General features: G+C 29.3%; 1 protein-coding gene across 1 annotated transcript; it reads left to right on the forward strand.

Moving 5' to 3' along the window:
- Positions 1-924: 924 nt before the first annotated feature.
- LOC148300202 (uncharacterized) lies at positions 925-14,624 on the forward strand. Its single transcript, XM_088275112.1, has 6 exons — positions 925-1,343; positions 3,875-4,083; positions 4,968-5,103; positions 11,915-12,048; positions 12,845-13,046; positions 14,376-14,624. Exons 1-6 carry the CDS (start codon positions 1,295-1,297, stop codon positions 14,480-14,482), a joined length of 837 nt encoding a protein of 278 aa, XP_088131238.1. The 5' UTR covers positions 925-1,294; the 3' UTR covers positions 14,483-14,624.
- The last annotated feature ends 1,487 nt before the right edge of the window (positions 14,625-16,111 follow it).

Consider the following 16,111-nt stretch of genomic DNA (forward strand, 5'->3'; position numbering starts at 1 on the left):
ACTCAAAATGTTGCTCTTTAGTAAATTATTTTTTTTGTAAAAAGTACTAGAAAACAATATAGGCATACTCCCACCAAAAAATCAACAAATTACAACATTTGACAATTATAAAACCATACTTTAAAACAACCCATTTAAATGCATTTAAGAATTCTTCTATATCTTACAAGAAAATACCTCCCAGCAAAACATACAAATCACCATAAACACAATTTATGAAAACGTACATACATAGATCCAAAATACAAAAATACATGAAACAAAATCTAATAAATATGTCTTTTGGTCAAAAGAGCTTTGATAATTTTGTAATAAGATTGTACAACCTGCTTCCATTTTCCATAAAATTATGGATAAAAAAGCTTTACAAACTAGATGGTAGATTTGAAATTTATCGCATCATTCGGCCATGTTGTATTTGATTGCATTTCAAAAATAATTTACTTTTCACGTTATTTTATATTTTAGTATTGCAATATATGCCCTTGGTACGAGAAAACCCAATAAAGGCACAATTTTGAAAATTGTAATTAGTCATGATGTGTAGAATGAAAGAAAAATAAATAATACTCTTTTTTGTATATTAAAAAAAAAATCATAACTTTGTGGTATGGTAATAATATATAAAAATATATAATTTAAAATAATATAAAATATAATAATTATATGTTATTATATGATTATTATATAATGTAAGGTGATAATATATAATATTAAAGTGGTATTACACAATGTAAACAATGGATGTTAAGAAGAGTGTTTTAAATAACTCTCGTTATCACAAATAAATAAATTAAATATTTGAAAGTACATACTTGACCTACCACAAATCCTGTGATTACGTATCAGGTAATGCAGCAATCTGTTAAGAGACTCGCATAGCTAGATCCGCCCATTCCCACATCCGTGCGTCTGGACGTCTTTCAGTTCGTTTCGACGCCTTGTTGCGAGCCGACGCCGACGCTCCGGCGTTACGTGGTCGTAGCTCCAAACAAATTAGGGAGCGAAATATTTCATTTAAATCATCACGAATATGGCGGGAAAGATACCAAAGAGACGTATAAAATGATGACTCAGAATATTGTTACATAAGCTATTATCACTGCATGATTTTAACAATTATATAAGTGCTTAGAAATGGAGATGTATTCAAAACAACGTATAAAAAAGAACATTAAGTTTTTAAGTGAAATCCTAAGTGTTCGTGCTTTGAGTGACACATACATTATCTCGGGGCACGTCAAGGAACGAAAACAAAGATCTTCTGTATTTTTTAGTAACGTGTGAAGATACAATGTACTTCAATTTAAGTTTTGTTTTAGCCATCATCTCATTTGTGAATGGTAAGTATATTAAATATAACTTTAAAGTAAACATAACTTTTAAGTACTGATTTGAACATATTATAACTTTTTAATGTGTGTATGTTGTAGGCATGTTTGTATTAATTCGTTAACCGTTTTCATCTACACTGTTTTTTAACATTCAGACAAGTTATATCACATTTCATATTATAACTAATTTTCCTTACTCTATTTTCTATATAAGTACTATTTTAAGTATTTCAACTGTTTTTCTTTACAAATTTCATAATCTAGTAATTTACTACGTATATACATATGTACAAAGCTTAACAATGTTCTTTTTATTATAAGTCTTTTAACTATTTTTCATTTTATTCTAAAAATTCAATTACGGCCGTAAATATATAATTTAATAAATCTGTAAATAGCACTATTTTTATTTTTTTACTATTCAGTATCTTTAAACACATTTTTATACGTACATGTACATATTTAATAGCATGGTATGATTATTATTTTTGTTTTTATTTGATAAAAAATAAAGTATTGAGTTTTGTTGTTGATATACTAACATATATAGAACCCTTATCCGCACCCCAATGGTGCATAGGGCACTGCGTAATACAAACGCAGTGTTATCTTGATCATTTACAAATGAAGGAAAGGTGATCGGCCTTCCACTTCAGGTACCAGTCCGGGGTAATATTGAATAAATAGTACAGTGAAAAAATCATTTATATTTATTTTACCCCCCCTGGGAATCGAACCCGGGACCTCCAGAACGGTAGCCGAGCGTACTGACCATTACACTACGGAGGCGAACGATATACTAACATAGATGAAGAAATGTATGGAAGTCTGAGAATCTTTACAAAGAAAATTATAGGTTATAAGCCCTGTAAATGCCCAGACTTCTTTATTCTCTTTCATCTTTAGATATTAACACAAAACAACAACATTTATTTTTATTTATGAAAGAGAAAAACGTTCACTGTTTTTTGACTATTGATTGAAACTTTATCCAGAGAATTTTGTCATATGATGTATTAAAGAAAATTAAATAATGATTTGTGTGGCCACTTTGCGGTGAACTTATTTTTATTTTTTAATATGATACCAAGAAGTCATACTAATTTTAAGTGGTCAATTGATTGGTTATCTACACTTTTTTATCAAATGATGTAATAGACAAAAAAAATATTTTGCTGCTCAAATATTGTATGTTAAGTTAGATAAAAAGGTTATCATAGTAGGTACTTATTATCATTGAATTCCGCAAAAACACTCAATTAATATACTGTTAATTAATACACGTTTCATTCATTACATTTTTATTGGTATAAATATGTTTTTGATTGAAGCAAAGTATGTTGTTAAAAAAAAGTTAATTGACAATACAATTCGAACCGAGTTTAAATAAAAAAACTCTCGAATGAGTTAGTTTTAAGAGGATGGTCTTGTGATTGTTGTCATGGAAAAGTTTAAATTTGAAAACTCGAATCCATTTCCTAACAAATTTTGAATCCCTGAAAAAAGTATTTAAATTAAGTATGTGTGTATTTAATAAAAATAAGATAAAAATACATTTTTTTAAATCTTAAATGAGATTTATTTCAATAGCAAAAATTTATTTGAATTTTATTTTTTGTATTAGTATATTTTAATAATTATTTTTTAAATCAGTTTATATAAATATTGGTGGAAATGAGAACTAAAACTCGTGACCAAATATTCGTTTAAGCCAATTTTTATATATCAAGCTTTGTTTTGGATTAGGATGCGATTCATACAAATAATTAGTAAAATCACATTGGACCCCTACATTGGACAGTTGCAACTCAATTAATAATTATAAAATATTAAAGCTGAATAAACCAGCCTGCGCTTCAAGTAACAGTCTAGAATATCATATTGAAAAACAGTGTAGTGATAAAAAAAATATATATCTTATGCGCTGTCCACTTTCCTATATAATTTAATTAAGATTCATATAAAAATAGTTTTATTGGATACATTTCAGCAGTTTCACACAAAATCGAAATTTACATAGTGTAGATACCATTTATCTTAAGCTTCTGAATTTTTCGACTTTGGTATTTTGAAACCGATTGTCGATCCATATAATAAAGAAACAATGAGAATTTATATTTTAAACTTTATAAAATAACTCGTGATAAACCACAAACTTTGTTTTTAACCACATTTATTTATCAAACAATTATACCACCTACTCACATACGTAAGAATATTTCTCTGTTTTAAGTTAAGTATGAATCCATCTCTGAAGAAGACAAGGTATTTATTTAGCAAAACCGATTGCAATGATAGTAGCAAAAATATAAATAATGAATAACAAAGGTTATGTTTTATAAATTATAAAAAGATTGTAAAATGTCCCATAAGGTGTCAGCTAATTTTTTTTAATTTTTATTATTTATTATCCCAAATATCACCAAATTTAAAACTATTGAAGTAACAAAGTTACCCCATTCAAAATACCACCCCTCTCGTTTTTTCAGCATTTTTTTTCAGTTTTTTTTTTTATCCTAAATTTTTATATTTTCTTTCAGAGATTTGGTGCCTGAGCATCGCTGACGTGCGAATCTACCCAGCGGCTGTAGAGAGAGGGGGAAGTGTGACGCTACAGTGTGTTTACGAATTGAAGGACGAACCCCTGTACTGTATCAAGTGGTACAGGGGCTACCGGGAATTCTATCGATATGCGTTTAACGACATCCCTGCCACAAGAGTATTCCCATTCTCGGGCATATACGTTGATGTGCGTATTAATTTAATTATATTATAGAGCGTACTTTATTCAGAACCGCCTTTAAAATTAAGTAATTTTTATTCATTTATTGAAATTAAAACACAATTAAAAGTTGGTCATCAATAGCTCAAAGCGAGAAAAGTCAAAATAACAAGAAAATGAGGCTAATTTAATTATTTCTTTAAAAAATATAAAATTACAAAGCATACAGATTAGATGTCCTGGTGAATTGCATTAAGCAGTGTGTTAAAGCGGGTTGTGACAGTATAATTCAATTTTTTTCTGAAATAATGAAAAAGAAAAAACACTTCTTTATAAATAAACCCTAACTTTAAAAAAAGTGAGTTATAAAGAATTTTTAAAAAGTGTAGTAAAAAAATACGGCATTTTAAAATTGTCTTTTAAAAAAAAAAAAATTTTTTTTTTAAATTTGTGCAAATATTTTATATTCCTTGATAACAATTCAAACATCTCAACAGTTCTAATTTCATATAAATTAATCGTAATATTTGGGTACTTCTCTCCGTCACTTACTTCAATTTCATACTATTTATGTGAACCCAAGCGACTAATTATTAGATATAGGTATCAAATTGTGGTAGAGTGGGTTCGAACCGAGAAACTCTGACTCAAGAGTCCGTGACACTAACCACGGGACCACAACCCGAAACACTAAATTAATATTTATTTATTTTATTTATGTAAATAGTTATTCTTATTATTTTTTGGGCGATGGTATCGCTTTTATTTACTTTAAAATACTAACAAATTACATTTAAAATCATTAATATGTACATATGATTGTAGGTTATACAAAGTAATTATTAAATGGGGATCGGGTTATGCGGAACGTAGTGGGAATTGAACTAATTAAACTTTGCCCTTTGGTGCAGCTCGCGAGTTCCAATGCAACGCAGGTTGTTCTACAAAGGGTTGATTTCACCCTAACAGGAAATTTCACTTGCGAAGTTTCTGCTGACGCCCCTTCATTCTCTACTGCGGTGGCCTCGGGGTATTTAGAAGTCGTGAGTAAGTATGAATTGAAATGTTGTACATTCATATATTATATATAGTGATAGTTAATCCAGTAACATAACTATGTACATTAGTGAAAAGGTCGTGTGCTATTTCATTTACTCGAAAATTGCTTAATTCAATAGTTATATTAATGCATACAATATAAGACAGGAGAAATTGAAACTTATTACTTCCTAATTTCGGGAAAACGTAAGTAATTTTAAAGAAACAAAAAAAATCTAAAATACTTTTTTTAGTACAGTACAATACATACAATAATTGATTATGTGTAAAAACATATTAATTTTATTTTTACTATTGTAGTTAATTACTATTTAGTACTAACCCTCACAACGCACTTTGCGAGGGTAGGCAGAGATAAAAGAAAGCCATACCACTCTGTCACTCTTCCATATTCATGCGTCTCCTTATACACACACGCCGATTATTTTAATTCTTGGCCTTGCATGTCTTCTTTCAAGTTTTTGAACTGTTAGCTAAGTTTTCATCGGTTTTCTTCGGCTTCTTATTATTAAAACTACATTCGTTTCAAACATTTGTTCTACCATTTTTTCTTCGATCATTTGTTCCGCGCGTACAAACCATATTAACACACCTGTTAATACGTAACACGAATAAAGCGATACTAAGTAAACGCTACGCTGATTTTATTTTTTGTTATACTTGTAACCTCTTTACTTAATAAATAAGCATTGTCATAGGTTTTTAGTTTCATAACTTTTGAAATAAACCTTACTCACCTACATTTATTTCATTTAAAAAAAAGCAAATATAATATGTATGACAATTATTTTTTAAAAATATCTTACATATGTTTAATACTATCATAGATTTGTGATATAACGTTTTCACAATTCTGATTTACCTATTTAGAGATATAACATTAAAACGAGTTGGCATTTAATCGACCTACTAGTTTTTATCCTAATTAGTATCCAGTCCTAATAAATTGCTTAATACATCAACTTTTATTAAAATAAAATTAAAACCTCATGAAAGTAAAACAGAACATCACGTAATCTCAGATTGCTTGGGATCAGTGTAATTTTGTTGTTTGAAAAAAAATTTTCAGAACCAATCTGGTTCTTACCTAAGTCCTAATTGTATCTCCGACAATCCGGATTTATGACAGTTCCCCACGGTGTTAAAAATGAGAGATTTTGACAAAAGTTTAATTAGTTTTTGTACAGCCGCTCTTGGAGAACATTTTTACAAAACCAATCAACTTCCTCCGTTTCGAGACAACCATTATCTTTCCTTTACAAGATAAATCTATTTTGAGTGTAAAATTGTCCGAGTGCGCAAATGCCTTAGTTCAGGGACTGCGAACCTATGGCACGCGTGCCATAGGTGGCGCACGAGATGATTTCGCACGGCACGCGAATGAAGGGAAAAAATAAGAGTGAAAATACATTTTTTCAAAGTTTAGACTTACAGACAAAAGTACTTGTGCTTGTATTCTTTTAAAAGCTACCAGTTTTAAATCCAATAACAAAAATCAAAAAAAATAAATAAAAAATTGGCAACAAGCATCCAATAACAAAAATCTCAATAATGATGAAGTTTTTAGCGCTCTACATTTTTTTGATTAAGTCTATTTTTAGTGAAATTTTAGTGATTCAAGCACAATGTTTCGAAATTGGATCATATATATGTATAGAACTTTCATGAATTTGAATGGTGTGGTTGTCAATAATGGGTAGAATTGGTGAATGTTACACGTTTGTAAATCGATCACTTAAATTAGTAACTGCCCAGACTTCCATATTATTCTACATCTTTGTTGAGATATACATGTCAAAAAAATTATGTGAAGTCTATTTTTTATTTATTTATTTTATTTTGCCATTAATAAGTACCTACTTAATTTTTTCCGAGGTATTCATGCTTTGTTTATATTAAAAATCTGAAGTTTCACAAATATGTGATACATTTTAATTCGGAGCACGATATATTATTATATTTTCAAAAATGTTTGCCATCCCTGACCAAGGTACTGCTCCATACATTGCTCTGTCTCCAGAATCCAATTAAGACAAAGATACCTGGCTTATTTATTGAACCGACGCGAATAAGAATAAAATTAAATAATTTATTACAAATGCAGTTGCAGCATCGGTACAAAATAGCCCTTTAACTTTTTACAAAGGAAAAAGAAAGGTCTTATCTTTTTCCCAACACTGTACCTTTTTAATTGAATGGTCGAATAAAAACTCGAGACTTGTACTCTTAATTTCACGTTTAAAAGAATTTTTAAAAAAATGGAGTTTGCAAACGTACATACGTATATTAATACATACTATATACGTATGTATATATAATATGTCCGCCTCCGTAGTGTAATGGTCAGCACGCTCGGCTACCGTTCTGGAGGTCCCGGGTTCGATTCCCAGGGGGGGGGTCAAATAAATATAAGTGATATTTTCATTGTAATATTTATTCAATATTATCCTGGACTGGTACCTGAAGCAAAGGGCTGATCACCTTTCCTTCATGTGTAAACGATCAAGATAGCACTGCGTTTATATGAAGCAGTGCCCTATGCACCATTGGGGTGTGGATAAGGGTTTTTTATTTATTATATAAATATGTATATATGTATACAAAACGACACATCTTTATGAATGCAGCATAATATGAAAAATGAATTAAATAATTAACTTTAAATTAAATATATAGCAGTCATATTTTTCTCAATAAAGAACTTAAGTCAACTTTGTTTTTAAACACTTTGTATTGGTCCTTTTTTTCTCCAACCGGTTTCGACAAGGACCTTGTCATCATTTGGGTTAAACGTGTACTTAGTATCTGCGAAAAACATTAAAGAAATAAAAAAATAGTTTTTAAAAATGATTTAGAAAGGAGTATTTCAAAAAAAATATTGAGAATTGAGTATTTTAAAAATTATTGAGATGAGTATTTAAAAAAATTATGTAAAAAAAAAGTATTTTTAAAATTATAAGGGAATGAGTATTTTAAACATAATTAAAAAATGAGCATTAAAAAATTTATTAGTAATGTCATGTGACTCGATATGATGTGTAAATTTATATATATATATATATATATATATATATATATATATATATATATATATATATATATATATATATATATATATATATATATATATATATATATATATATATATATATATATATATATATATATATATATATATATATATATATATATATACATATATTTAAAGGAATGATCCGCAAAGCGCCTTTTGTAGATGCTTGTCTGCAGGTAGGATAGTAAGGATAGGGAAGGTAAATATGAAGAATGCATCACAAACACCCAGAACAATTCAAAATAAACCTTTCTTGAATTCATTTTGCAATTGTCGGGAATCGAACCCACTGCGCCAGTTTCGCAGTCGAGCGTCTACCCAACTAAGTCACGGCGCCTCTGTGATTGCTAAGTATTTTGTTAACTGAGGAATTGAAATATATAATTGAAAAGGACTGTTGTCCATATTAACATAATTGCATTTTGTGAAGTGTTTCTTATCTTTATGTAACTTACTAACCAAACATCACGCCACTTCTCCGCAGGAGTAGGCAGACATGATAACAAAGAAACCTTAGTGTAGCGATCTTTTATCTTTGACTATCTACGGATTAATTAGTGATTTTATTCTTTTATTATTTATTTATTCAATTAGTTTATATTACACTAATATAAACCATCTCATTTACATCTCCTCACAGTAAACAAAACATTAACTTTTAAATTCTTTCAGACTCTTTTCATTCTTCATACATTCCGGCATCTCATTATACATTCTCAAACCATTAAATACATGAACCATATTAAACTATTTTGTGACTCAGTTTTTTTCAACAATGGCAGTCTTATTTTATCCTTATCTCTAGTAATATGTTCATGAAAATTTTCGTTTAATACTATTTTATCCTTAAAATATTTGAGTAATTTATTGTTTAATTTTTTTTATATAAAGATCGGTATATTTAATTTAATTCTCATTTTTATACAATAGATAACCAGTTCAGTTCTTCTCAAATTATTTCTATATTATTGTAAAATCTTTTTTTCTTCAGCACCATTCTCATCACTTTATTTCGTCTAATTTCCAATTTATTTGAATTTCCTTCACTTGCCTCAAATAATTTCGTTTCTAGCACTTAAAATTCACTTTACATATGATATATTTGAAATTATTACGATAACTCGATAATTTGAAAAACAATTATTCATCGACCCGAGTACATTATAAATTAAGTGAGCTAATTTGCGCGGCAAAATTGATTGTCTAACCAACTTTTGAAAATCGAATTATCAATGTTCCCGCGCGAGAACGGTGTCGCCATAATTAATTGATCACGCTCCGCCATTACCGTCCCGGGCGGAAACTATTCGAAATCCATTACAGAAATTAATTCCGGTGAAATATATTTCCATGGACATTTCCCGCGATTCTTCCAGGTGCAGAACTTGCAACACAGATCCGCGTAAGATTGTTTTCAAAGTAGGAAACAAGTTCCGTTTCATTAAAACCGAAATAGATCTCCCCGTTCTCGCTGACTCAGGTGGAGATAATTGTCAAACTAGACGGTAACGACGCAAACAAAAGAACGTTCCCGAAAATTTGATTTTAATTCATTTTTGCTCTGGCAACATTAAAATCTTCTTTATCCTACTAAATTATTAATCGAATAACATTGCTTTTATTTAATAGATTTATATTATCCACTGACACTTCGTGATGGAATTGCATTTTAATATATAATTAGATTAAAACCAATATTTTTAGCTTTTCCACTTTATTTTTATTTGACCAGCGACCGGGTTTCGTCGTTACCGACATCATCAGAACAGTCTGATGATGTCAGTAACGACGAAATCCGGTCGCTGGTCAAATAAAAATAAAGTGGAAAAGCTAAAAATATTGGTTTTAATCTAATAATATATTGCTATTATTTTATACTTCATAAAAATTTCTCCATGTACCTATTGGCATTGATTTTATATGGAAATTTATATTTTAACTACTTAGTCAACCCAATTTAAATTTTATTAATTGATTCGACAGTCACCTTGTGGTAATTAATATCTGTGTATTTTTAATTTAACTTTTACTTGGAAAGTACAAGTATTTTTTAAAATCTATTGTGATACGTGTTTCGATGCATTTGGCATCACACTGTGTCACCAAAACCATCCACTACGTTATAGAAGGGGACAAGTTATATTTGCCAACACTTTACTTGTTTACTTAGATTCTGGGTTAATAATCCCGTTCCTAATATTCTTCCACCTTATCATGTAATCGTTTAATGGTGTGTGTGTCACTGAATCCGATTAAGACAACATTATCTCAGCCGTTGAAAGAGTCAAAGTGATTTGTCACACGTTTCAGATATGCCGTCTTTCTCCTAACTAGCGTAACTGACAATTTCGAAGAAATTCAGAAATGCGTGTTATAACTTCATCTTTTTTCATTTAGATATCCCATATTTACAACTTGGAAAACAATTTTTTGTTCTTTAATAAAATACTGGGTACTTAGTTGACATTTAAGATTAAATAATTGGTAATAAACATAAGCATCCAATACACTTTTTGGTGAAATTTGTGCAAACTCAGATACAGAAGGGATAGTTAATATAAAGAACTTCGATGTATCGTATTTCTTTCGATTGTAAGGTGTCAACTTAATATTGCAATAAATAATTTATTTATTTATTTTGGTATCGAAAAAAATTAGCAGAAGTCAATTATTCAGGTTCTATAATAAATGTATATATACATATATAAATATGGCGTGTGATCAAAAATGTCCTTTCTTCAATAAACTTTAATTTAAAAATTACGTTTGAGTTGTGTTGAACTGTTATGATAATTTTGTTCAGTATTATTTGACATTTCACTGTGAAAAGACTAACATCGCAACAACAGACGTTCTAAAACACAATCACGGCCAATACTTGAAAGATATCATATTTCTATATTCTCAATATTATTAATATTTAAAGCATTTACTTTGTGGTTAGTCATTTTTACTTATTTATTTTTTTACAAAAATGTTAATAAAATTAGTATATAACCACTCACCGAGATTTTTACGTCTACCGGTTTCGAGACGTACCCGTCTCTTCGTCAGGACAATCACTAACACAGCATGCAAACAATACTACCCTTCACCACCATAGCACCATTTACACACTCAAAACTACACAAAATGTCTAACACATGCGATTTTTGGTCGACCCGAAGACCAACATGCACTATAGTTTTCAATACAGACATGCGTTACGAGCCGAGGTTAAACGTATATTAAACGTAAATATACGTTTAACTTCGGCTCGTAACGCATGTCTGTATTGAAAACTATAGTGCATGTTGGTCTTCGGGTCGACCAAAAATCGCATGTGTTAGACATTTTGTTTAGTTTTGAGTGTGTAAATGGTGCTATGGTGGTGAAGGGTAGTATTGTTTGCATGCTGTGTTAGTGATTGTCCTGACGAAGAGACGGGTACGTCTCGAAACCGGTAGACGTAAAAATCTCGGTGAGTGGTTATATACTAATTTTATTAACATTTTTGTAAAAAAATAAATAAGTATCATATTTCTCTTTACGTACAATAATAATAACGATACGAATAATTTGCATTTTTGGACTTTAATGAAGAAATTTAAAAACATCATTTTAATTCTGTCAATAAACATACCTTTATATTTAATAACTACAAAAAAAACATAGAAATACCTGTCACATGCAGCAAGTCACGCAAAAACCACATAGTAATATGTATTCACATTTTATTATTTCCAGGCATTCCCCAAGGAAGTCCTGTGATAGTGGCGGAGAATTCACTTTACGATCCAGGGGATATTCTGAGGGCTAATTGTACAGCACCCCCTGCGCGACCGAGGCCTAATGTTACAATGTTAATTAATAATATAGAGGTAAGAAAAAATACAATAATTCAATTACTTAAGTGGGTTTTAAATATGTGTTATAAAAAATACCTTTTATGGTTTTCCTTCTACTATCATTAACTTTTATATTTTAAAAATGAAAGCATTTTCATCCTTATAATAAACTAATATTTCACTTTAAATATTAGTAGGGTGGGGATCAAAACCGTATTTCACGACACGATCGTGTGTTATTTAAATGACTTTTCATTACTTGAAAAAAAAGTACGATTTCATATACCGTCCTTTTTTTTAAATTTTACTTGATAAATTATATCAACAGAGACGAAAAACTTAAAAATATTAGAATACTGAGATCTGTCATTATCGCATTTGAATAAGCACACAAACTGTGTAATATAGACTATCTATGTTCGTAAAACCATACTTTGTACACTACAAAATAAATTTTAAATTAAAAAAAGATTAATGTAAGATAAATAATACATTATATTTTATTTATTTGTGTACCGTGAATTTGACATACTTAAGTCATTAATTAAACATGACGATCGACTTAACATTGCATCAATTTCATAAAGTCTTCTAGGCACTTTTGGGTGCGGATAAGAGTCAGTAGATATTTTTTTGAAGTATTTCACATACTTGAAAATTTGTTTTGAAGATATTTTTTGCATATATCTAAAATTAAACTCTTTTATTAATTGGGAATATTATTCAATTCGGGCAAGATATATGATAAATTCATAAAAAAATATTTGAAGTTTTTGATGTAATTAAATGATGGCATTTTTAAATGAACCAGTATTTTTTCCTATTTTAGATACTACCAGGTCGCTTAGAACAGCGTGAAGTAGAGGGAGGACTAATCCAGAACCAGTTCTCAGTTTCTCTTTTGCTTCTACCAGAACACTTTAGTAGTGGACCTCCAATGTTGAAGTGTACTGCCAGAGTCTTGAATCTCTACGCCCAATCAGCGGAGCTTCATCTTAGATCTAGTAGAGGAGCTCCAAGAATTGAAAGGGGTAAAAGTCTTATAATTTTACTAAATTACTTGCAAATTTTACTGATAAATGACTTGAGAGACATTTAACTGATACTTTATTTTTTTAAATAATTAATCAATGTCTCAATTTTTTTATCAGACACAGGTTTATTCACACTACGGATGATATATCAATATTATAAGTGTTTCACTTGAGATGATCAATTGGAAAAATCTGTATACTTAATAAATTTCTCAACTAAACACCCTACAATTCCAAATCTATCAAATAACAACTAGTACATGCAAGGAAAAATTGTGAAACAATACGAATATTGAATGATTGGTTTCTACCATTCTTGGTGAACGTTACCCAAAAGTATAAAATGGTCATTTAAGCCAGTCAAATACCAGGTCCTAAATCCTGGGGTGCTCAGACTTCCATCCTGTTTTGTATAAAAATGATATATGCTTCTTTTCAAATTGAAATTTTTTTTGAAAAGTTAACAGTTTTAATTTTTGATAAATATTCGCAAGAAGTCAATGTCATTATTTAAAAAATCGCTTTGTTACAAAAATTCACAAATCACAAAAATTGTTCTACCATTTAGAGAAAAAAAGATGTACTATTTTATGAGTTTTTTTTGTAATTATAGAGAGTTTCGACACCTAGGAGTGTGAAAGTATAAACACTTTTCATTGATTTCTTTGTACAATGTGACCCCAGAATTGTACCCAAATCACGGGACTTATAACTTCGTTTTAAAGTAATTAAGGACAAAGAAAACACTCTTGATATGATGCGGTACCTTATGAACTATTAGGTGCAGATAAGAGTTTTAAAAAATAGAGTATTTCAGATAAATTCAGTTAATGACATTGAGCTGTCATTATATTTGTTTATACTCGTATATGCTACTAACCGTGGGACTCATACTTATAAGCAATATATAAATATTTTATACTAGTAAAAGTATAAGTAGGGTGAACAACTTCGAGTTCTCTAAACAATACTGGTATTCTACTTTTCCTACCTACTCTTCCTTATCCTTTTCCTCTCCCAAAAAGCAATAATATTGTACACTTCTCTCTATGACCATCCAAAAACTTCAAAAAGTACAAAACTTACCATCTTGCTTCCATAAAAAAATAACGTCAGCATTTTTTACACGTGGTTGGACATTTTGCTGTCAAAGCAATATTCAGGTGGACAATCGGCCGACGGAAATTTTGCCGAATGGACTAATGACCGAAAGCCATCCATTACTAATGATACATGGCTCTTATTGACGTTTTATTTCTACCCAAATATTTTATTCAAATTTAACACTTACTAATTTTATTAATATGATCTCATTTTTGTTTTCAGTGACTTCAAAAGCAGTATCTTTAAAAGACAGCAATATCATCACCGGCTTCCTTTACCCCATTAACTATGTTTATTTATACCTGAATAAATTATTAACATATAGCTGAAAATGTAATACTGTCCGTAACTTATAAAGTTATAATTATACTTTATATTTAAACTATTAAAAATCAATGGGATAACATAAGAATCATGTGTTGAATAAAAATGATTGTGATAATTTATACGAAATAAAATAATTAATAAAAATGCATTTGACTTTACTTTAAATCCATAAAATATACATATAGGTTATTATTTATTTACTCATACAACAGGTCAGATAGAAAGCTACAACTTTACAATCAAAACTATTTACAATTAATTTTAAAATAAGTTTTAATTGAATCAAAACATTACTTAACTACTCATAATTTAATTATAAACCAATAAGTTATGTCAATTAAAAAAAAAAGTGTTTTATTTATAATTTAGTCATGTCTTACCACAAAATTAATGCAAAAAAAATAAATAAATAAAGTGTCATTATTTTGAGTCTTAGATTTATTTATTTATACTATGGAGTAACAATAATCAAATATGTTAAAAAAATACGGCTTGACTGAGCGGTGAGTGCAATACTTTAAAAAAAAATAAAATTAGAAATATTTGTGATTTTATTATTTTACAAAAATACTTCAATTTCATACTAGTTTTGTGAGCCTAAGCACCTCATTATTAGAAATAGGTATCAAGTTGTGGTAAAGGGGTTCGAGCCGAGAAATTCTGAAGAGTCCGCGACATTAACCACGGGACCACAACCCGACACAAGCTTAGTCAGCCATATTTTTTTACAGCTCTATAGTATAAAAAAAATATAAATTTTGTGAATTACATTGCGTAATTCTGGAGAGATGATGCGAGAAAATTAGCTCTGTGGCAATCGCAAGACTGCGCTCTTGTGCTACCACATGTCCCACATACCTCTCCCGGAAGCTCATTCTGTCTTATTGGCGCATTCCAGTGTGGTATTTGTGCTGAAGCAAACATACCACTCGCTCTACAGTGTCGGGGTAACTTCGTAAGGGCCCTGTATTCATTATTGTAACATGTTTTTATATATCTTATATGAACTTACATCACAATTCAAATCCGATGTACTGCTGCAACAATGTTGATTTTGAATATTTGTAATTTTAAAATTAATAAAAAAACACAAATATTTCAATAAAAATTGATCGGTAAAAAAAGAATACCAAAATGATTTTTTTTCTGGTCCTCGGTGGATTTTTAAAATGAACCAGTATTTCTAGATGACTTGAATAAAAGAATGTTGTCATTAAACTTTAAGTGATAAAGATATGTAGAGATCCATGCTGATGGTTTTCAAAACTTTTACCAGTAGGTAAGATACGAGCCAATTTCTCCACATTTTCATTATATTTTTAAACAATTTTTTTTAAATTTATCAAATTACATTTATACCTAAGCAATGAATAAATGTATTCTTATCTTCAAATTATTGACTTGATTCGTTATCAGAATCTTGATGGGCATAGCTGCAACTTTTTTTTTGTAAATTCTGAATTATAGTAGTTTATTTTTATATCGTATAACACTGATTTTTTATTACAAATCTAAGACAAATTTTGATGGTTAAAGCTCCATGAGTTAAAAGTATCATATAAAACTATAATAGATGCACTCAATGCAATAAAAATATTATTTTACAAACATTTTTTTTAATCAATGTAAAT

Source organism: Brachycentrus maculatus, unplaced genomic scaffold (genome assembly GCF_059751285.1).
Source record: "Brachycentrus maculatus isolate JH-2025_06_01 unplaced genomic scaffold, ASM5975128v1 h1tg000790l, whole genome shotgun sequence".
In the NCBI taxonomy this organism is placed as follows: Eukaryota; Metazoa; Arthropoda; class Insecta; order Trichoptera; family Brachycentridae; genus Brachycentrus; species Brachycentrus maculatus.

Bases quoted from the DNA above. Each gene is read 5' to 3' on its own strand.
- LOC148300202 (XM_088275112.1), top strand. From the start codon at position 1,295: ATGTACTTCAATTTAAGTTTTGTTTTAGCCATCATCTCATTTGTGAAT. The intron at 12,049-12,844 runs GTAAGAAAAAAT...TTCCTATTTTAG, and splicing joins TGTTAATTAATAATATAGAG to ATACTACCAGGTCGCTTAGA. The intron at 13,047-14,375 runs GTAAAAGTCTTA...TTTTGTTTTCAG, and splicing joins AGCTCCAAGAATTGAAAGGG to TGACTTCAAAAGCAGTATCT.